Source organism: Zonotrichia leucophrys, chromosome 9 (genome assembly GCF_028769735.1).
Source record: "Zonotrichia leucophrys gambelii isolate GWCS_2022_RI chromosome 9, RI_Zleu_2.0, whole genome shotgun sequence".
Classification (NCBI taxonomy): Eukaryota; Metazoa; Chordata; class Aves; order Passeriformes; family Passerellidae; genus Zonotrichia; species Zonotrichia leucophrys.
In genome coordinates, this window is record NC_088179.1 from 10,534,500 (window position 1) to 10,555,513 (window position 21,014).

At 37.4% G+C, this 21,014-nt stretch overlaps 1 protein-coding gene across 9 annotated transcripts in view; it reads right to left on the reverse strand.

Annotated features, from left to right (window-relative positions):
* Positions 1-367: 367 nt before the first annotated feature.
* The window catches only part of TRIP12 (thyroid hormone receptor interactor 12), a 76,295-nt gene continuing 55,648 nt past the window's right edge, over positions 368-21,014 (reverse strand). For 6 of the 9 annotated variants that reach the window (XM_064721623.1, XM_064721625.1, XM_064721629.1 and 3 more), the window contains 23 exons: positions 20,640-20,758; positions 19,884-20,091; positions 18,803-18,903; positions 18,508-18,682; positions 17,983-18,124; positions 16,949-17,140; positions 16,114-16,265; positions 14,402-14,574; positions 13,887-13,960; positions 13,578-13,777; positions 12,670-12,797; positions 12,228-12,379; positions 11,625-11,767; positions 10,225-10,381; positions 9,603-9,701; positions 8,962-9,076; positions 8,504-8,658; positions 7,838-8,002; positions 6,490-6,654; positions 3,071-3,184; positions 2,212-2,306; positions 1,907-2,010; positions 368-904 (listed from right to left, as the gene is read on the reverse strand). In XM_064721623.1, coding sequence (XP_064577693.1) covers positions 708-904; positions 1,907-2,010; positions 2,212-2,306; positions 3,071-3,184; positions 6,490-6,654; positions 7,838-8,002; positions 8,504-8,658; positions 8,962-9,076; positions 9,603-9,701; positions 10,225-10,381; positions 11,625-11,767; positions 12,228-12,379; positions 12,670-12,797; positions 13,578-13,777; positions 13,887-13,960; positions 14,402-14,574; positions 16,114-16,265; positions 16,949-17,140; positions 17,983-18,124; positions 18,508-18,682; positions 18,803-18,903; positions 19,884-20,091; positions 20,640-20,758 — 3,325 coding nt within the window. In that variant the 3' untranslated portion in view covers positions 368-707. The remainder of the gene's footprint in view (positions 905-1,906; positions 2,011-2,211; positions 2,307-3,070; positions 3,185-6,489; positions 6,655-7,837; positions 8,003-8,503; positions 8,659-8,961; positions 9,077-9,602; positions 9,702-10,224; positions 10,382-11,624; positions 11,768-12,227; positions 12,380-12,669; positions 12,798-13,577; positions 13,778-13,886; positions 13,961-14,401; positions 14,575-16,113; positions 16,266-16,948; positions 17,141-17,982; positions 18,125-18,507; positions 18,683-18,802; positions 18,904-19,883; positions 20,092-20,639; positions 20,759-21,014) is intronic. The other 3 variants (XM_064721630.1, XM_064721627.1, XM_064721624.1) reach the window with 1 other exon arrangement.

The following is a 21,014-nucleotide window of genomic DNA, read 5'->3' on the forward strand; positions in this document are numbered from 1 at the left end:
CAGTAAAACTAAGCTATAAGAAAGTTCTACCTAGTTACAAAGGCTGAATTATATTGACAATATATATTTGATTTCAGTAAAATTTAAATTATCTTAATCAGAGAAAGAGGCATGGAGCAGTTAAATGCCCATGCTAACCAAAACATAACAATTGTTGAATGTTGCACACAAAAAGAACCAAGTGAATTGCACATCAGACAATACATGAGGATGGGTAAAATTAGAGGCAGGTGAGGGTACACAGAACTAGTCTACTAAACTAGATTTGTCAAATACATGGTGTATTTTAATTTCTGTACTTATGTACAAAAGTTGTCTTTGGAGGAAAAACTTCAGACTTAGCTAGATGGATACACACAGCCCAGTATTAAACTGCACAGCGACATTTATTGTTCCAGCCTGGAAAAACATCCCTTTTTAAATTTCACACAGCAAAGCAAGTTAAAAACTTCACTCATCAAATAAATGATAATTTAAACAAGAACTTGCTAAAGAAACCTTGTCACAACAACTTTTAGGGCCTGATCACTTTAAGTCCATAGGGGCTTTTAATGAATATCAACCAAGTGTCTTTGCTTATAATCTGCAAGCCGTTTTTCTACAACAAGAAGGCGTAACACGTTTCCTTGACTCAGGTGATATATTTAGAAAAGAATCATGAGTTTCTCTTTTGCTGTAACAGGCAGACATTGCATTTTTCATTGTGATCAGGAAAGATGGAATGACTGCTGCCCTTCTCTTGCAGCTATCAAGAGTTTTTCACGCATTATCTCAATAGTTGAATAGTCCGGCAATTTGAGATAGTTCACACAAGTCATTACTGAGGGTAAGAAATCATCGGGATTCTCTGTGGACTCAAATGTCTTCCGTACAATCGTCAGGGGAGGATTCAAACTTCGAAAACCTAGTAATGAGAAAAACAGAAGCACGCATCGCACAAATGACTTCCCGGACACCTTCAGAAATCCAGAATATAACTTTATAAAGCTGCACAATAAGCAAAAGTACCTCAAATCCTGCCTGCAGATTTGTCTTACAAGATTAATTTAAAATACAAGAATAAGCTGCATGAATCTCCTTTTAATTGTGTTCTGTATGTGTAAAAATTCTATTCCAACCAATTCTTTTAAATTTGTTGGCTTCATGCACATTTTTTAACAGGAATCATCTATGACTGTAGTACCTGATTATTCTTACTTCAGCTATCATTGCTATACTCCTAACACTCAATTGTGTCTGCACCATGTCTCCACAGAAGAGCTCCCAAAATATACTAAGAGAAAAGAAAAATCAAGTATTTCCCCCAAATCCCAAAGAAGGTAAATACTGGAACAGATGCATGAATTCTTTTTTGACTTGCAAAGCATTCAGCTGAGAATACAGTAAAATGTGTATTCTACAATAGTCCCTAGCAAAGGCAGTAAATTTCTCTGTTTCCTGCACTGTCTCTTACCTAAATGATGAAATTCAAAAGGGGGAGAAATTAAATAAGATGATTAATACTATCCTAAGTATTGTCTCCTTTCTAGAAAGGAGACTATTTTTTTCAGGTTACGATGCATCATATTGTTGCCATAACTTAATGCACCTCCAGCCAAAAAATACAGTATTAGGAGCTTTCAATTATATTTAAATTTTGAACTATCTTTTGCCCTCTGACAGATTTTCTGGCAACAATTTAAACCTGGACAGTCAACTGTAGGAAATGTCATGAGATTAACACAAAGGTTATGAGAATTATACCTGACTGCCCAGCCACTTCTGAAATCAGAAATGGGAAAACAGTATGAACCTCTTAAATACCAATGTTAAGGAATTTCTTCCTATACTGAAGTAAACATCTTATTCAGAAATACATCAGTAACGGTGATTTCATGCACAGCAATATGCAGTAAGGAAAACCTACCTCCTACAGGCAGTCTGGGGCTGCCTGTCACAAACTGGAGAAACAGTCTCTGCTGCTCACTATCAAAACTACTGAGAATTTCAAAGAGATACTTCACTGCTCGACTGAGGAGAGAAAAGAACCAAGAGAATATTATTTTGTTTATAATTAAAATAATTGCATCAGATTCATATTCAGAACAGGATGAACATTTTCAAATCTATGCCATATAATTCCTTTAGCTTGAATAACAATGTATGAACATTATTTCAAGAAAGTATTTTCTACTAAGTTTGATTTTTTGTTTAACAAGACCAACATATTACCTGTCGTGCGTATAACCGTGATCAGGCCTGCAACATTCCATTAAAGTCTTTGCATCCCAAGTGTCTGTCTTGCTGCCACACAAGAGCTGCTCCAACTGTGAAATTAAACAACAAGGAGTAAGCCTTCCACTCTGCCTTGCAAAGCACCAGGAACACGCGAGTACCACAAAGGCTTGGCTAACACATTGTTCCAAAGTGTGCTTTAATGTTTGTTCTTAAAGTCAGAGGTCTGAGTTTGTAAAGGTAAAAAATCCCCTCAAAGTACAGTCTTCAAACAGACTTCCTCACAGAAGAATAAAACATTCTCTCTTCTCGTCCAGAGAACCATAATTGTGATTTAATTCAGTCCACTTAAGAGTGTTGAGAATTTTACAAGGAAATTTATATGGTGTGGTGGAACTAAAGCAAGACCAACTATCCTTATTCCTTACCCTTTCATCTGAATCTCTTCTTACTGCTGAGGAGCTGACTACTTGTTTTATTGTTCTAACAGAAGATCCAGGTAGTTTCCACAACTATCTATCTACAGCTATTCAGAGGTACTGCAGTACAAGGAATTAGGGTACCCACATTGCATAGAGAAATGAAGTATGATACATAAATTAAAGCACTTCTCAGAAAAGCTGGATACACACATTTTAAACAACATGGAGCTGTTCATAATAAAAGCATTAAATAAGTGACTACTGCACAGAGAAATCTTTAAGAGTTAAGCGTGGAATTTCAGGGACATTCAGTTTTACTAACTTGCACCAGAAATGCAATGTCAGGCTGTCACAAATGCCCTGCACCCTGGTTAAGACTGCCCATACATGCAGATAAAGGTTATAAAAGCAGCAGCAAAAACTCTTTCACCAACCTCCTCAGGATAGAAGTACTGAAGATGACTAAGGGGGAACACCGACTCAAATCCATCTCTGAAGGAGTCAAACTGTCTGGCAACACCTTCATTTAGTGCCCAGAATATAACCAACTGCAGGGAAAGGAAAAAACCAAAAATTTAAAAAGCCATTTGAACAAAGGAAGCATGCAGTGATCACTACTGTACCAAGAAGTGCAAAAGCCAAACTCCAGCAGCCCAGCCATATGCTCACTGGAGTTCCCACAGGGTGCACATTGATTCATGGAGCTGCTCTACAGCACTGCCTCGTTCTGCCTTAATTCATCATTTACATTACCCTTAACATGAACTTTTGCAGAATTTAAACAACTTACTTGCCTTTGTTTTTAACAAAATGAACAGAACTCAGAATGGCTGGTTAAACTGAACCTTTTTAACAGAATAATGTAAAGTAAATCCGAACATTTGTTATTTTTAGAAGCCTTACCTAGGTGTCCTCTCTCTACACCTCTTAAAATGCAGCACCTGAAGTAGAAATCCATAGGGCATCATTTGGCAGTATTATCTTAATTTCCCCCATGGAAATATAGGGGTCCCTATTCTAATATTGAGTTTAAAAAAAAGCAACTCTATCCTGCTTGATATATTAACTAGCTTAATATTATAAGAATACCTAGGAACAAAAGCAGTACCTTCATTTAAAGTTACTTTAATATGGTTAAGAATCATAATGCAAAAGACATTAACACACTAATCTAGGCTTTCTGAGAGTAATTATTCTGTTTTGTTTTGGTTTTATATCTGTAGTTATCCCCTCAACATTGAAGTAACTTCCTAAGTGGACAGCACATACTGAAACAACAATCAGTGAGGGGAAGGAAGGTCCTACGACACAAATGAGACCGGAGTTCTTTTAAATAAATCTCCTGTAGCCAGTATTTCTCCACAAAATTAAGGTATTTTACAAGGCAGATTGCAGGCCAAGTTCAAATTCTTTTGCAGAGCTGTTGTTGTCAGAGCTATTGTTGATTACACTTGCCCTGGATATCCTCAACCCCAGCAGGAAACATGGGCTGGTCATAAAAGATGTGCTGTCAACACAGAACTACCAGTTGAAAACGTGCTAAAAGCTCTGGCCTGTGGTGCTGATTAAAGTCATCTATGGATGCATCTGGAGAGGATTAAATGCTGCTGGAGTCCTGGAGCAAGTTTGTCACCCTATCCCAACAACTGAAGAGTTACTGCTTCCAGAAAGCTCTCAAGGTACAAAAGCTCATTAGGATCTGCTGAGAAGTTTTCCAATAGAAGGAAGAGTCAGGCATTGAATTTCATGTGAGATACACTGCACTACCTTGCACAAACCAGTTTTAATACTGAAGAGAAAGGAAGCAAGCACCAGCAGCACAACAGAATAGTCTATGGCTATTCTAACAGCAGAGCTGCTTACCTACAACTGTGATTAGTTTTTATAATCAAGAGCATGTGGCATAATTAAGCTGCACTGTATTCTTGCAGATTCAAAGATAAGATCAAGTTGATAGGCAAAAATCTACACTACTGAAACTTTTTGTTCACAAATTAGAACAAGCAAGGTGGCCTCTTTATAATACAGGGGAGAAGAGGGAAAAAAAAAGCCAAAAAAAAGATAGAGAATAAAGTCTTTCACTCTACTGGTAATTGAAGCAGTTCTACTTTCTGATAAAGGCAGCTCCTGTGGGAACTGTCCTTGGGGGAAAACAGGGAGGTAGAGGGAAGAGTGACAGAAGAAGATGATGGCAGAAGAGGCATGAAAAGGAACATTAGGATATTCCAGCTTTATAAACTACTTTTCATGTTAATCCTCATACAAGATTTTAGTGAAAATGACATGTTCAAGAGCAGGGCAGCTGACCCACAGGATGCTATACAGGCCAGGTGAGCAATTAAAAACATTGTTTCTAAAATGCAATTCATCATACTTGTGATGGAGAGCAAACTAATTTTCTATCTGAAATATTTTCTATTTCTTTCACATCAAGTCTATAAAGCTATAAATCCTTCAAGAAAATAAAAGTTCCAAAAGTTTTTAGTAGGAGAAGAGAGTTTTCTGTTATCTCCTTTTCCTTTACAAAGACAGAAGCCTGCAGCAGGAAAACTACAGGACATCTGAGCCATGTGTAAGCCTTTCTCAGTGTATCAGATATCTGATACAAGTTACTTAGGGAAGAAAAAAAAAAAACCAAAACTGCAAACTATGGAAATTAGTCTAGAATGCTTGAATGTAACATTACTCAGTAAATGGAGTCTGCAAATTCTGTTTTGAAGAAACTGTGGAAGTTTGTATTGCTCCTCGTTAGGTCTGCAAAGAGCTTTAAACCCAAATATATTTAATTCTGCAAGCGATTCTTGACTAGTAGAATTTACTTTTAACAAATAAACGCATGAGAAGTGGATGGGTAACAGTATGGAACTATAAGGTAAACAGAAACTGCTCAATATTCACTTGTAAGGATTACTGAACAGCTCTGCAAAATTTCTCAGCTGATGGGCAGGAATTTACATGATCCTTATTGAATTGTTTCTACCAAAACATCAGGTGTGTTTCTTATCAGTGCTACAAAACTTAACAGTCCTCAGAGTGAAACTGGCAGTACCCTAACCTGTCAGGAAATGCATTATTTAGCAACTGGAGTACAGTGATCCTCCCCTCCATCCCACTCACAATTTCATGTGGTAATACTGCATTCCTCTTGGCTTTCCTCATCTCTTTTCCAGGCTGTTTTTAACCAATTCCCTTTATCACTTCCTTCAACAGAAACAGCTTCCTACCTTAGTTCAGCAATATCAGCCTTCTGGTTTTCTATGTCCCTTTTGCCACAGGAATGGATCAATACACAGGTGTACTGTCAATTTATTCTGTCAATATTTTGTTATCTTTTCCTTGTTTATTCTTTTTAGGGTTTATGCTTTTTTCACATGTGTTTGGGGTTCTTTGGTTGACTGGTTCAGTTTTCCTTGGGATTTTTGTTGGTTTGGTTTTGGCTTCTTGGACAAAAAACTAATGCTTTATTTTTGACTCACAACTGTTGATGTTTTCATAAGACTGAGACCAAAAAAATCACACTACTAGTAGAGCAGTTCAAAGGCCACCGGATGCTAGATCACTACTGCTAAATAATTTACTAAATCACTATTCCTAAAAAATTCATTATCATAACCACTTACAATGAATCCACTTAAAATACTTTTTCCCCAAAAAGCCAAACTTCTGATGACTTCATTACATACAAACCAGACTTCTTGTACTACACAATTTTCAAGTCAGGTGTAATTAGGTTCTAAAGTCCTACTGTAGTAACAAACCAGTATAGAAAAGTCATAAGTAGGAAATATATGGAAACAAACTACCTGGGAGCAAGAAAAAAGATAATTTTAATCATAAGTTTGCTTTTACATACTCTGAGATACTCCTCTAAATTGTGGATGGTGACCGGTGTATCTTTTCCCCCCTTTTTCAGCTCTATGTTGGGAAACCCAGGGAGTGTGAAGTCCAGCCCTAGATCTTCCACTGAGCAGCCATTCATAGTCAGAGCCTCCAATGCATACTGTAGACTTTCTTTGGTCTAAAAAATTGGAAGTGAAAACCAATGAGAACAATTAATTCAAATAAACTTATCCAAAAGTTATGACTTCTAAAGTAGCTTTGACTAATCAGACATTTCTGTAGAGCATGACCATTAAAACTGTTGCAGCTGTCCTTGCTCTCCTTCTGGAGTTTTCATACATAATAGTAAACCAAGAGAAACCAGATAAACAAGCTTAATGGACAAACTGGAAAGATCACAGGAGTACACTTTGTTCTAGCAATTTTAGAATTACTTACCATGCCAGAAGACAAACTAGCTAGAAAATACTACTGCAAGAAAAAGAAATGTGAAATATGCTACGGCTCAGGCTGTTTTTTCCTTAGAACTGTTAATGGCATTTATATTTGGCATGCATACTGACATTTTTCAGCTTTCACCCACCAGGTTTCAGGTTTTTCACATTCTTGGGAAATTTAAAGCCATGACCAAGGAGAGAGAGTGAGACAATGAAGTAAAGAGGAACAGAGACCCACAAACTTGGAATAGTTTCACTAGTAACAAACCAGACAGATATATTAAGACTATAAATTGGGTTATTACCTCCTGCCACCTATTAACATTGGATGCTAGAAAAACCATGTGTGCCAAAGATCTTTTACCACTAGTGCCAGAGTGAACTGTGGTATTTTCAGCTAAGAGTAAATATCCTTGAAAAATTAATCTATGTCTGAAGGAACCTGTATGCTCATGCATGATGGCAGTTCACCTCAGTTCTACATACAGCTCTTCAGTGGGACAAAAAAATCCTACATAAAAGGCACTTCTATGAAATATGAAATTTTGATTAAACCAACTAGTAAAAAAACTTTTGACACTTCAAGAAGCAAGGATAGATTTTTTCCACCAATATTTGAATTGGTTAGTCTTTTTAAAGTGAACCAAAAAAAGTCAGGCAAACATGTGGCAGTTTTAGACATTTCTGGGACTGTGTTTAATGACACAGATGAATCCCATAATGAATTTCTCATGCTAGACTTTACAAAAAGACTTTCATAATTATTAGCCACTGATCGAACAACATTAAAACTACTGTGAGAACAAAGTAATTATCAGTATTACAATCAGTTTCAAGTCCTATGATACGTGCTGAATTACTTTTATTTCATAAAATCCCAACGAGTAAAGATGCACTCTTCCATTCTTAGGGTTATTTTCCCACCTGAGTTTTATCCTGTTCAAGTCTTTTCTTTTGTCTTACAATATCTTCAAGGTGATATATTGATTTGGCTACTACTGGATCAATACTGAACAAGTCATGCGATGTCAAGGAAGTTTCCTGTCGCAGCATCCACTTATAAAAAGGAAGTCCAAGGGGAAGATCCACCTGGAAAGCAAAGCACTGAACTGTTTAGCTTTGAATTGTCTTCCAAAAGTTCTTTTACTACTTCATCTCTTGACCAGATCTACAATACTATCTCATAGTTCTGGCACACACCAAAGCACCATGTCCTAGAGTGTGTTTGCCTCAGAAATTTACAGTTACAAAACCCAAGTGACTGCCTATTAAAGCTATCAGCAACTGGAGTAACAATGAGCCCAAAACATTCTTGAAAGACTGGAATGATTGCAACACTTAGCAGATAATGGTTTTTCCTTCTACTCCATGGTCTCAAAAGCCACTGTAAAGATCTTCAACATGTAATTACCCTTTTCCCCCACAAAACTTCACTGCATGCTCATCACCTCCCTGCCCTGCCTCACACTGCCCTTACTTCTGGAGCTGAAAGTAATAAATACCATGTAACTCAATATTTTTATCCCTCAACAGTCAGAACCAGTATTTCTATGTGACCCCTTCAGAATAGATTTTCTATTCCATTCTCACCAGTCTGAAGTCCATGATTGCCTTGGCCATTAGTTTTCCCAGAAAGCGGAACTTCATTTTAACTTTTGCAATGTGAGCTGGCTTGGCTGTTCTACCAAAAGGAAGTGCAAAAAGGCCTTGAAGGTTATGAATGTACTTGGTACCTTCCTGGCTTCCTGTTGAGGAAGAAAGAAGGAAAAGAGTTCAGTATTTACTCTACTAGTTTCTTTCAAGATGCAAGTGGCATTCAGATAAGCTTAACCTAAGCTTCTCATAGAAAAAACAAAACAACAACAACAACAAAAAAACCCACCAAACAAAACACACATAAAAACCCCAACAAAACTCACAAAGATCCACACACTATGATCAGCCACATTAGCTGACCACAAACTGAGATGTTCTTTACATAACTGAAGTCAACCTAAAATCAATTCAATATTACTCAATATTTATAGATTAGGTAGTAGAGCAATTACCTTTTGGATTGGCTAAAGTCACTTCTTCTCCCCTCCAAAGGCCCAAGTCTGCTCTCTGTAGTTCCTGAGATACAAGTGCATAGAACTCTAGTGTAGGGCCTAGGCCTGTGCCAACCTTCAGGGGATGGAGGGTGAGGGGAGAGGAGGGGGAAGGAGACAGATAAGTCCATTAGGTCAGTTTGAATATAAAAACCTTTACTTAGTCTGAGATATAGAATACATTATTTGCTATAAAAAAAGACTACATGGCAAAAAGCATCTAGGGAACCTAACTACAGCAACATTCACAGCATGACAGACCTGGAAAGGCCACATATCAGAGGAAGTAACAGTGCAGTAAAAGCATTAATCACCTAATGCTCATATAGAGGAAACACACACAGCTGTTTGCTTAAATAATAGTTAGAAAAAAGATGAGTTCTGCTGACTACAACTGATTATGAAATTTAGATCAGAAAGAACTTCTCCTAGCAACTAAAAGTCACAACCAAGTGGATTAGGGATAATTAAAGGATAAAATTCTTTAGCACCAGCAACATGAAAGACAAAGGGTCTGACCAAGCCTTTTAAAAAAGCTGTAGCTATTTTGTATTAATCTTCAGTAAAAAGGGGATAAATTAGACTGCAGTGACATTACTTACTTCATTCTCATACTGGATTTCCAACATGGCTCTTGAACTGCCTAGATCCTGCATCACAGATTCTGCCTGTTTCAACAGCTCATCTCTGTTCACAGTGCGCTACAAATTAGAGAAGTTTTAATTTCATTATGGCCTTGAGTTCCAGCTCCCAAGGCAGTTACAACAGGTAAAAATCAGTTATGCACATTTTTCCACTCCATGCCAGTAAGTCCCAGCTTACTTTTATCATGTTATGACAGGTGATTTACCCTCCCCAAATACAAGGACAGTATTTTTGTTTATTAAGGGTCTAAATCTCATTACTTCAATTCTTCTGAGAATCAGGCAAAACAGAGGTCTACAAGCCAGTGTGTGGAAGTATCACTAATGCTCTCTGAAACTGAGTTCACTGCTGGAGTTTGGTTTCAGGAATTATGTCAGGGTGCCTCTCCTGCCCTCATGCGGCCGGCAGGGAGAAGACGCTGCGCCCTCTGCTGGGGGACTGCAGGAACAAACCCACCTCCCCTTCCCTACAGCACCAAAACATCAACTTCTACAAACAAGCCTTGCTCCCAATGATATTCTTATAGACAACACGAAAATAAATAGATCCTTCATTCCATTTTAAATAAGATGTACTTACTTTTTTCCTGTCCAGTCTTGGTGCCACTCTGCTATCCTGAGAATCTGACTGATTGATTTCTGGGTTAGTGTCCAGCAGCCTTTGCATGGCTCGATCACGATCAAAGGCCGTCACATAAAACAGCATTTGGCGGGTGTCAAATGGAAAGAAAAATGGGCTGTGAAGAGCATTAGATTAGTCAGCTGTGCTCCAAGGAGCATCTCACACTAGCATTTGCTTTAAAACACAACAAATCTATTATGTCCTAAATGAGTGCTCTATTATACTCTCTGGTGAAAGCAGCCTCCAAAACACACTTTAGTTTTAGTTACAATGCTTAGGAGTAGAAGTTTTGAGAAAAGCAATATATGAAGGAGACAAAAAAATTGAGAAACTTTTGACTCCTCTTGAAAAGTAACTCAAAATACTCGAATGCCTTGGCTGTGCAAAGTTTACATCAGAAAATAAAATTCCTTGTTCACTACTGCGCTACAATTAACAAATCCAACAGATCAAAGACTTAAGCTCAAGCTCCCATACTTGGCAGCAGAAAGACATGAGAACCTGCCTAGAACAGCACCACTATTCTACCTTCCACCACTTGCAAAAAATATTCTAAATAATCTGTGAAAGACTACCAGAGAAACTTCTTGTTTCAATTTATCACTTCCACTATTCTCAAAGGCATGTGTATGTTAACAGTTTGGTCCTCCATTGGCATTAAGTGGAAAGGCAGTTTTATTGAACAAATAATGCTACAGATATTTAAGAATATACATTCATGCTCATCATCTTATCTGGAACATTTATGAAGCAAGTTAGAGATCCTATTTTTTAAATGACAAGCCAAAGAGTTTCTCTGAGTATGTATTTCCACAGCCATCAACAATATTGCTGCAATTAACAGGCTTGAAAAACTCAAGAACGTCAACTCTAATTTCTCATTCTTTCAAGTGCAAGAACTTCACAGCTTGTACTCTGTATCAAGATACTACAAACTACTATGTATATAGCTTCATAAAAATTATTTTTACTCTTTTATCAGTATTGTTTATAAATGTATCTTCCTTTGTATCATACTGAATGCACAAAGATAAATACAGTGATATGGTAAGAATGCTATTAAGCAGTGTAACAAGAGAAAAAATATCACCTGAATAATCAAAATTTCAGTGGAAAACCTTCAGATTGCTCAGCAATACCTGTAAGAAGTGGTCCAAACTCTGCACATAGTCTACCTCCCCGAATAAGAGTTAAACTATGCAATATAGGTGCAAACATCCATGCCACTATGTAACTTGGCAATACTTCTGAGACTGCATTTTGCACTCTCAAGTCCTGTAAGGATGATGCACTGTGCTGCCCAGGCAAGGCTCCTACTTAACTGGAATTAGAGACAGCACACAACAAATCACTCATACCATGTTTTTCCAAGTTCTGTCAGCCAAGTCGGGATGTTTCCTGTCATAATTACCAAAGGATCCTGAAGCTGCCTGTTTGCTTTTGCTGTCAGTTTACTGTTGATAAACTCTGAGGTTGGAATTATCTCCTTGCAGACTGCATTCTGTGTTAAATAAAAGCAATGTATTTCTAGTTAGAGAAATGCTGAAATAAACAGCAAGTCTTCTTTAAAAAAGATGTTTAATGCCTCTAATTTGCTTAGCATGGAAAGTAAAAAAAGCTTTCACTGCCATTTTGTTCATCCAGAGTTTCAGACATGAAAGAAGGACTCAGTATGTTTACTACCAATTCCCTTTTCAGGACCAGCGTTGGTCTTTGAACTTAAAGAAGGACAAAGCACGGATATTGTGTTCAAAACAGTATAAAGAAAATATGACTGACATTAAGAATTTACAGCCTTCATCTTCTCAGAAGTTAGACAAACATGTAGTGGAAGATGACAGTATTTGCATTATTCCGTCTTCCTGAGGAGCAGTGGAGAGGGGGGAAAGGTTATTTAAAATGTTACAGATAGTTCTGTCCTGAATCAAGTACCAAAGTAATTTAAGAAGCGCTCTACTCACATCATACAAGTAATACCAGTATCGGCTGATAGCATGTAAAACTCTCAAAAGAAGAATAACATCTAATGAGGGGTCTTCAAATGTTATATTTTCAGGTGGAGTAGATATGAGGTAAATTTCCAGTGGATTTAACACCGAAGGGCACACACCATCTAGCAGGAAAAAACAACATCTTATCAAAATAATTCAATTAGAATTTTTCCCAAGATTTAATTATTAGGAGCCTAGGCAGTATTAGTCATGGCATTCACTTAACTGCAACAATTCAGTTAAACAACTCAATAAATAACTTACTTTTAGTTTTAATATACAGCTAAACACATATGCTTACTATTTTTATACTATGTCTGCTTTAAAAGAAACACTATAGTGGCAGTAAACATTGTGAAAGTTCTGAGAGGACTGACAGGAAATCTAACCTATAGCAAGGCACCACACTCACCATGCCACAATTCATCATGTTTTTTAGAATTCCTAGGGGAGGTTTTTGTGGGAGCAGTTTGTGCTCTTCCTCTTTTACCCCCAACACAGTCCTTATTACCATCTTCATCCTCTCGCACAGGTTTGTACCTAAAAAGCAAACAAAAGTTAAAAATATGTTTTGAAATGCTAAATTACAGGGAAAGAAAAGCACTTTTAAAGGTGTTAGTTCTCAGCTTTCCAGAACTTTCTTTGAATGACAGTTAAAAGCAGAAAGACAAGAATGCTGTACTGAAATATGATCCAGCCTCTGAAGCAAAGTATTTTACAGGGGAGAAAAAACAGGGACCCTTCAGCTCTATGAACTGCAAGGAGAGAAGGGGAATGTATCAACAAAACCCCAAAGTGACTGAGGTTAGACAGTTACAATTAGGTTAAGTTTTGGCATTTTTTGGTTGTTGTTTTATGGGTTTTTATTTGCTTTTTTCTTTTGCACATTTAAATGTTAAAAAGAATATTAATATCTTCAGCAGAGTCACATGTCAATGTTTCTTGCAAAGTATGGCCACAGAATACATTCATTTTCACAGCAATCAACTGGGAAAATTAGTATAAAGTCAACCATTAGTTGCACACTGCACATTCTCTGCTGTTTGTGGTTAGTTATCTAACACTAAGAATGGTTCCTCCCCATCTAGCAGGTATCATTTAGAATTCCCCATTTCTTGTTCACCAGCTTTATTCAGAAAGAATATCAGGAGCTATCAATGAATTATTCCTAAGTTTTAACTATCTCAAGCACATCAGGAAATGCAAAGCTCCACATTTTTCAAAGAGATTAAAAAGAAGACAGCTATATTCCAAATTTCTTGATGTACATACATTTATTAAACTGGAGAAGTTATTCGTGGGTTTCTCTAGGCAACTTACCAAATGGTGTGTGTTTTTGTCCAAATCCCAGCTCTCCCCAGTGGGTTACTTTCATCATCTGTAGACTCCCTCTCTTCCTCAGCTTGCAAACTGTACTGCCTGACTGCCTGGTACACAGTCATATTGTATGGCAGCAAGTGATCTCCAATGTAAAACTGCAATCTATGTCTCACATTCCCTGAATTTAAGAATTGAGCAGCCTGAACAAAAAATAAAAAAAACAACAACCATACAAGTGAGGAAACTTGTTGCATAGCTTTTCTTTAAGGCCCTCCTCACCCTCCCCGTACTCCCAGAGCAAAAGCTTACCAAAGATTCATCTATTTCTTCATCTGACCCATCATCATCACTATCTTCATCATCTTCTCTAACTCTTCCATAGCCTGAGGCAAGAGAGAAGACATCCTCATTTGCTGTTATTCATTAAAAGGTAACAATGCTTTAGTACTCTGTCTGTTACAACTACTAAAACTTTTTAAACAGTTCCAAAATGTATCAGTTAAAACCAGTAAGATTCAGAACTGTTAAAACAAACTTCAGTAGCAACACCTGGCATGAAAACTGCCAAGCTACAGCCAGTGTGACAGTAAGACAGTAATACTTCTGTTAGTATCTTGACTGAACTGTTTACCACAGGAAACAGTTTGTCCCAGAAAAGGAAGATTCTCTACAGCTTTAATCTCCTCCCTTGTGAGCAAGGTTATCTTCATAGGTACCTTCCATTTGTCTTCAGCACAATCCTCAGAGGTTTTTACAGACTCTACACTGACAGCAGGAACTATTCCAAAAAGGAAAATGCAAATGACTGTGTAATAAATAAATACCTCTAACTACAAGGTATCTTTCAATGGCTTGTACCAAAGCCAGAGGATCAATCTTCACAGGTCCACCTTTCCACTGTTTCACATTAGCACAGTCTGGATGTCTTTGCAGCTGGCATTTTAATTGATGTGTATTGAAGAACTTTAAAGCTTGGGATCCTCTGTTAAGAGAAAAACTCAAAATAATTTGTGAAAAAAGTTGCTACACAAAGAATCTAATAACCACAATTGCATTAAAAATGCAATAAAATAGGCTTACACATGCATTTACAATTTCACTTGTTCAGAGTATTATTTGTCAGACTGCTTCTCTAAAAATAAGCTAACATAGTTTGGATAAAACATTTTCTTCTACAAGAACACCAAAATCCAAGTTGGACAAAATCTGGAGGAGAGGTTCTATGAATGAAGAGAAAGCCCAGCCTGAGGTCTGATTACAAGATGGCCTACACTGACCATCTCTGAAATCTGAAGCAGTTCAGTGGTCAGCTGACGGCACAGGAGATTTAGAGCTGTGCTTATGTGCAGTGCAACAAGGATCAGAAACAGGCATGGAAAATGCAGTTATTCATTTAAATAGATTTTTTTCCTATAAGGACCCAAAGAGAAAACCTGAAAGTTCCTCTGTTTTTTCCCTTGCCAAGAATAGTTTATATATACATTCCACCTCACCAAACTACCAATACTCAAGCTAGCTGGTTTATACAACAAGCCTCTTATCTTGGGCTGCTTCTATTTCCAGGTGCTAGCAAAAGACTACAAAAACTTAATGCTTCAAAATCCTCACTGACATAATCCACAGTAAAACTTGCAGTCAAACAATGCTACAGCCCTCTGGCTTCTTGTGTTTCATTTTCTATCAAAAAGAAGAGCAGGATTTTGCTTCTATGATTAGCAGCTTTATAATTTTGGTTGTTATCCCACTTTTTACCAAAATAATATACATAAAGGAGGCATTCTGAGATTACAGAGCACATACTATTTGCAAAAGCCAGTACAGAGACACTAATTTCTTCTAATAAGAAATCTGTGTACTGCATTAATTCCCACTGATTTTAAGTTTCACAAAAAAAGTACTGAATTTTAATGTTAGATTAATGCTATAGTGTCAGGTATAGAAAAGAAATTGTAGAAACAGGTCTTTATTCACTCAGATTTGTTACTTAAAACACAACTACTAAGCTGGATTCCAAATTTATTCTGTATCTTAAGACTCAGGGTAGGCCTATAGCTATTTTAAACTCTATTCACAGCCAAGACTTATCACTTAATCCACTACCATCCTAGAGAACAGAACCTAGATGAATCATGAAGTTGAGCACTGTAATACACTCTCTGCAGTTTAATTACTCTGCTGAAAAGCATCAGTGTCCAAGCAATAAATTGTTTCTTTCCAGCATTTGTTACTTGGGGACAAGGAAGACATTTGGATATTTAAAGGGCAAATTTAGAGATTGCATTTAAACTCTCTCGCCCCCAGTTTAAGTGAGACAAGTTTCAAGATGGTAAGCAAACATTTAGTAAAATATTCCATCTTCCACTGACTAAAAAAACCCAACTGTGTCACTGCTTCTGTTTTTAACAGGGTCAGAAGTTTCCACTACCTCCTCTTGTAATTGCACATCTACTTGTACTAGTCCTTTTAGTGCTGCTTGAAACAAGTTTTAAAAAACCAAAGCTTCCAACAAAACTGTTACCTGAGCATTAATCCTTACCTGCTCCCTGTTCCATTTCCACTAGGGAAGTCATGCACTTTCACAGGAAACTGTTCCATCTGACTGAGGCAGTTGTTCATTTTATGGACTAATGCCAACAAAGGTGCGTTTTCTAATGGCTCTAATCTTCCCAGGGGCTCTTCTCCAGGAAGCTGAAATACAGTCCAGTCTTTAGTTACCTGCTCGAATGAAAACATCCTAAACAGTTTATACCATTAATTAAGAACCCTTGCTCTCACTGAAAGTAGCAGCAGTATCAGGATGAGTAAATGACACAAGTTTATCAAAGACCTGTTTCAAAGAATGTACTTTTCTCTTCTGGTTTCAACTGAATAGCACAACAGATTTTAAGCATTCACCCTTAACCATGAAAAACAAGCTTTTTAGAAGTTTTAGTTATCTGCTTTTCTCTCTTCCACTTCAAATTTCTTCCTTTAAAAACAGAACACTAGTATCTTGCAGTATTTAGTATCTTGCAGTATTTAGTCCTAAGTGACAACATTACTATCCAAATGCTTTGCATATCAACTTCTTAGAAGACAGAAACAACTTTTAAGTTGTTTAAAACTCAGACAATTGGCCATTTTGGCATTTTTTCCACTGCTGCGTAGAACTTTCTGTAATTACAGGTTGTTCAAAAAAGTTCATGACCTATAAAGACAGTGAACAATGTGAAAGTTATAGTGTTATACAACTTATACATAAAAAAACCATTCTTTCTGTATTCCACCTTTAAGATAAGGTCCACACAAAACCTCTCAGATGGTTTTGTGAGAACAAAAGTTTGAGAGAAAGACATCTAAGAATGCCAAAAAAAAAAAAGAACAAAACTTACTGGAGAAGAAAAAAATACATGAAGAAATCTTTTCAATCTGATATCCCTGCTAACAGCATCTTTTTCACTTTTAGATGTCAAATAGAGCAGCAGTTGTTTAACAAACCCACTATGCTGGATTTCAAATGAGGAGACGTCAGATTCCGAGACAATGCTACGGATTTCTACAAGGCACTCTGTTCCACCATCCACCTGAAAAATATGAGGAATGTTTTACTACCCAGGTATTACAGACTTAAGAAATGCTGGCTTTCTTTTCACTGCATGGAACAGCTCTAAAGGGTGGGGGGAAAAAAGGAAAGTCTGGAATGTACAGTAAGTCAATACAAGCAGCAATGCAGGGCAAATAATCTGAGGATAAACATGTCTCTGTTCAAGGGGAGACATTACTGGCAACATCTACATTTTCTCTACCTTAAGAGAAATACAAGGTGCCATTTCCATCTTATGCAAGGTAAAGACAAGCTCCAAACAGGGGTGCTTTCTGTTTGGGGAAAAAAAGCCACTAACAGAAGCCTAACAACTCAGACTGCTGCATGTTTTACATGACATCTGTGTGGGAGAGAGGAGGTGGAAAAGTTTCATATTTTAACAATTGCTCAGATCAAAGCACAGAACACAGCTCAGCTCTTGTGCTGTTTAGAAGTTACATGTTTGGACCACCTATCAAGGACCACAACTGTCTGAAAAGTAAGGCTGAAGTTCTTGACATGCAACCACATTTACCTCAATATGCATTTCTTCTATAATTTTAACAAAATGCTGCTTCCTTCTCCTTTTCCCCCCTCTCAAAGTTCATGCTACAACCAGTACTGTTCTTTAAGAGTAAAGTTAATCCCTGACACTTAACTGCAGAACTTTTGAATGTGAAATGCCATGCAAATGACACATTGCTAGGATGGGTCTTTTATCATAAAGTGGTGTGTGTCAGAGCATACACACTCATTCTAAAAAATTACTCCAAGTCCTAATGACTCATAAGTCAAGGCAAGAAATTGCTGCCCCCCATTCTAAGTAAGTTTGCCACTTCTAACCTGGAGGTTGAGTTGTTCAGTTGCAGTGCAAAGTCTCTGTAGTACATTTAGTGCAGGATTGCTTCCATCCATGTTTTCAGAACTAAAGTAATGTTCTACAAATTTATGGGCTTGCTCCTTGATCCAGCCCTTAATTTTTTCTCTGTAAAGAAGCACACAAAAGGCATTTAGCCACACTTAGCATCTGCATACATCAATATTACAAGTAAATACAGCCTGAGTATAATTTTCTCCATGTTAAACAGCAGTCACAGAAAACCCTTTGCTTTCACTCCAACATCATCAAGTACTTTTCTCTACATTCTCTACTTTCTTACATTGTTTTTCCCAGTTCTCCAATTTTTCCCCACCATACAACTTTAAACTATTCAGATATTATTCTCTCTACCTTAATTTCTTGATTCTTTTCCCAGAAATTTTTTAACTGTGGTTAAGCTCCAACTTCTTTGTAGGTGCTACCCTAATCACCTGATCATAGTCAACATCATGTTACAAGTACTGTAGTATTTTGTTGTGTGTGTGTACCTGTTATTGGAAATGGTATCCTTGGAAGCAGCCCTTGCAAGACCACTTACTCCTGCTGTTCGTGCTGGTTCAATATTATTACTGTTGGACTGTGTGCTTAATCTTCCCCATGTTTTAGGATTCAAACTTGCCAAGAAAGATGATTTAGGAGACTGCGTAGTTGTAGGGCTTTTAGCTGGAGGAAGGAAACACAAAACTTAAGAGAATCAAGAGGTTTATGAAAGCTAACTCTTTCTGCAGTTTATAAGCTTACTTTAAAAGGAGATAAGAGTATCATATGTTCAGAATTATTTACCTTGATTGTCTACTTTGTCATCATCTCTTGGAGGGGAGTATTTTGGTCTCCTTGGCCCTCGTTTTGGCAGTCTTTTTCTCTTTAGAACATCACTCAGTCGTCTGTCCAAATTAAAAAATAAAGTTACTTTTTTCCATCCACAAACACATACGCGTGCACACACCCCTCTCTCAGTTTAAGATGCATCTGCCAACTACTTCCTTGAGAGGTAAAGAACAGGTTCCATCCCATAACAAGGATATTCACTAACTCCATCCAGTAAGAAAGAGTTTGGCTGGCTGCCATCTCTATTATGAGCAGCCAAATAGTCAGAACTGACACTAAATGGCATTTTTTTCATGATTTTCATGCTTTAATTTGCATAACCATTTGTTTGTCCATTCATTTGGATACACTTAAAATGAAAAAAAAATTCCACAAATCTCTACCAAATAAAGACCAACCAACATTGGATATTTGACATGCCTCCCCTACAAAAGCACAGAAAACACTTCTCAAACAATTTGTGGCATTTCTACTCATCAATCACTACATTTCACAAGTTCACATATTTCAATTCTTGTTTGAAGTGACAAATATTTGACCTTTAAAATAAGAGCAAACTAGTAATTTATTCCTACACTGTATTTTAATTCTACAAGTGTTCAAAATTATTGCCTTTCAACAAAACTTAAGGACAATTTATTTTTTCTCCGGTCTCCAGCAGAAAGGAGCCATGCTCCATAGCTCTGAAAGAATCCCTGTCCTCAACAGTTAGATGTGAGACTACAAGCTGTTGCTCTTGACAGTCTCCTAAACCAGAAAATTATTTAATATAATTATGACCTAACTATCGGGTCACTGCTTTTTTTCCTCTTTTAAACATTTAATATAAAATGTATCAAAACTACCCATTGAAAAATTCAACATCACTCCAATTTAGTTCTTTTGAGGAAAATACCACAGTGAAATGCAGATGACAATGTGGGCAGCCCATGTTACCCCAGACATTTTTTTACAAAAATAAGGTAAGAAAAACCCAACACCCCACAAGAAAGCACCAAAGGCAGAATGCAGATTACGCTTCAGGAAGTGCACCTACCCCTGTGGGCTCAGATCCAAGGAATCCTCCCGGCTGTGCTGCAAGCTGGGAGAGCCCAGATCTGCAGCTGCATTGCTGGCAGCAGTGGCTGTCCCAGTACTTATGGTTGTAGTGGTTCCCAGCGTTCCTGACCCATTGGTGCATACTTTTGGGGGGCTTGTTAGCAAAGCCTCAGACTCTGCCAAGTTTTTCACTTGGTGCATCACCCCTTAGAGAAAGAAGAGATCTTTGTTTGGTGGGTTGGTCTGGGCTAGGGGGAGAGGAGGGGTGGGGTAGAGATGTGGTGGCAGGAACAAGGGTGTTTGAAAATGTAGAACTGAATGCTACTCGAACCTCTGCTTTGAATATGGCAGTATTTGCTCACCCCACCCATCAATACCAAGCTTTAAAAGCAGTTCAATCTTTTCTTCAAAAAGTTAACCTACATAGTTTAAAAATAAAAAATCAGAGCAGTATGAACAGTAGCTAAAGAAACCCCAAGTGCAAAGACAAGTACAAAGACTTCTTCAGCCTAAGTGAGTTCACCAGTATCCAGTAAGCCTGTACAAACTTGCTTCAGACTCTGAAAACACAAGCTTGTTTCCTCCAGAGTCTGGGCCAGCTCCTCCCTAGTAGTATACAGACATCTTGCACAGGTCTGCCTTTATCACTCAAGAACAATATTCAACTTTTACAGCTTGGGAAAAGTGGGCACTAAATTTTTAAAATACTACATAAAGAGGTGAAGAGGAAAAAAAAAAAGAAATCACAATTTACCTTCTCTTCTGAAGTAAACACTAAAAATGTCAGGTAACTTTTGCATTAAAATCTCTGCCATCTGCAGGGCTCCAACTACTATCTTAAGGTCTTGACTCGACAGCATGGAGGCAATATGACTAAAACAGATAATTTATTAGAATTAGCTTTGTGGGGTTTTGGCTGAGTTTTTATTTTTAAATCAAGTCAGTTCATCTTGCATACACAGCACTGGAGACTGAAAGCAAACAAATTTCACAATGCTTTTATAAAAGCTATCAATAAAAAGACTGAAACAGCTCTCTTCCTACCTATATCACTTTTACCAAGTTTTAACATAGCATAAAGGAGAGACCTTTTTTTAAACATGTTCTGGAACTCAGTACTGTCTCTGAA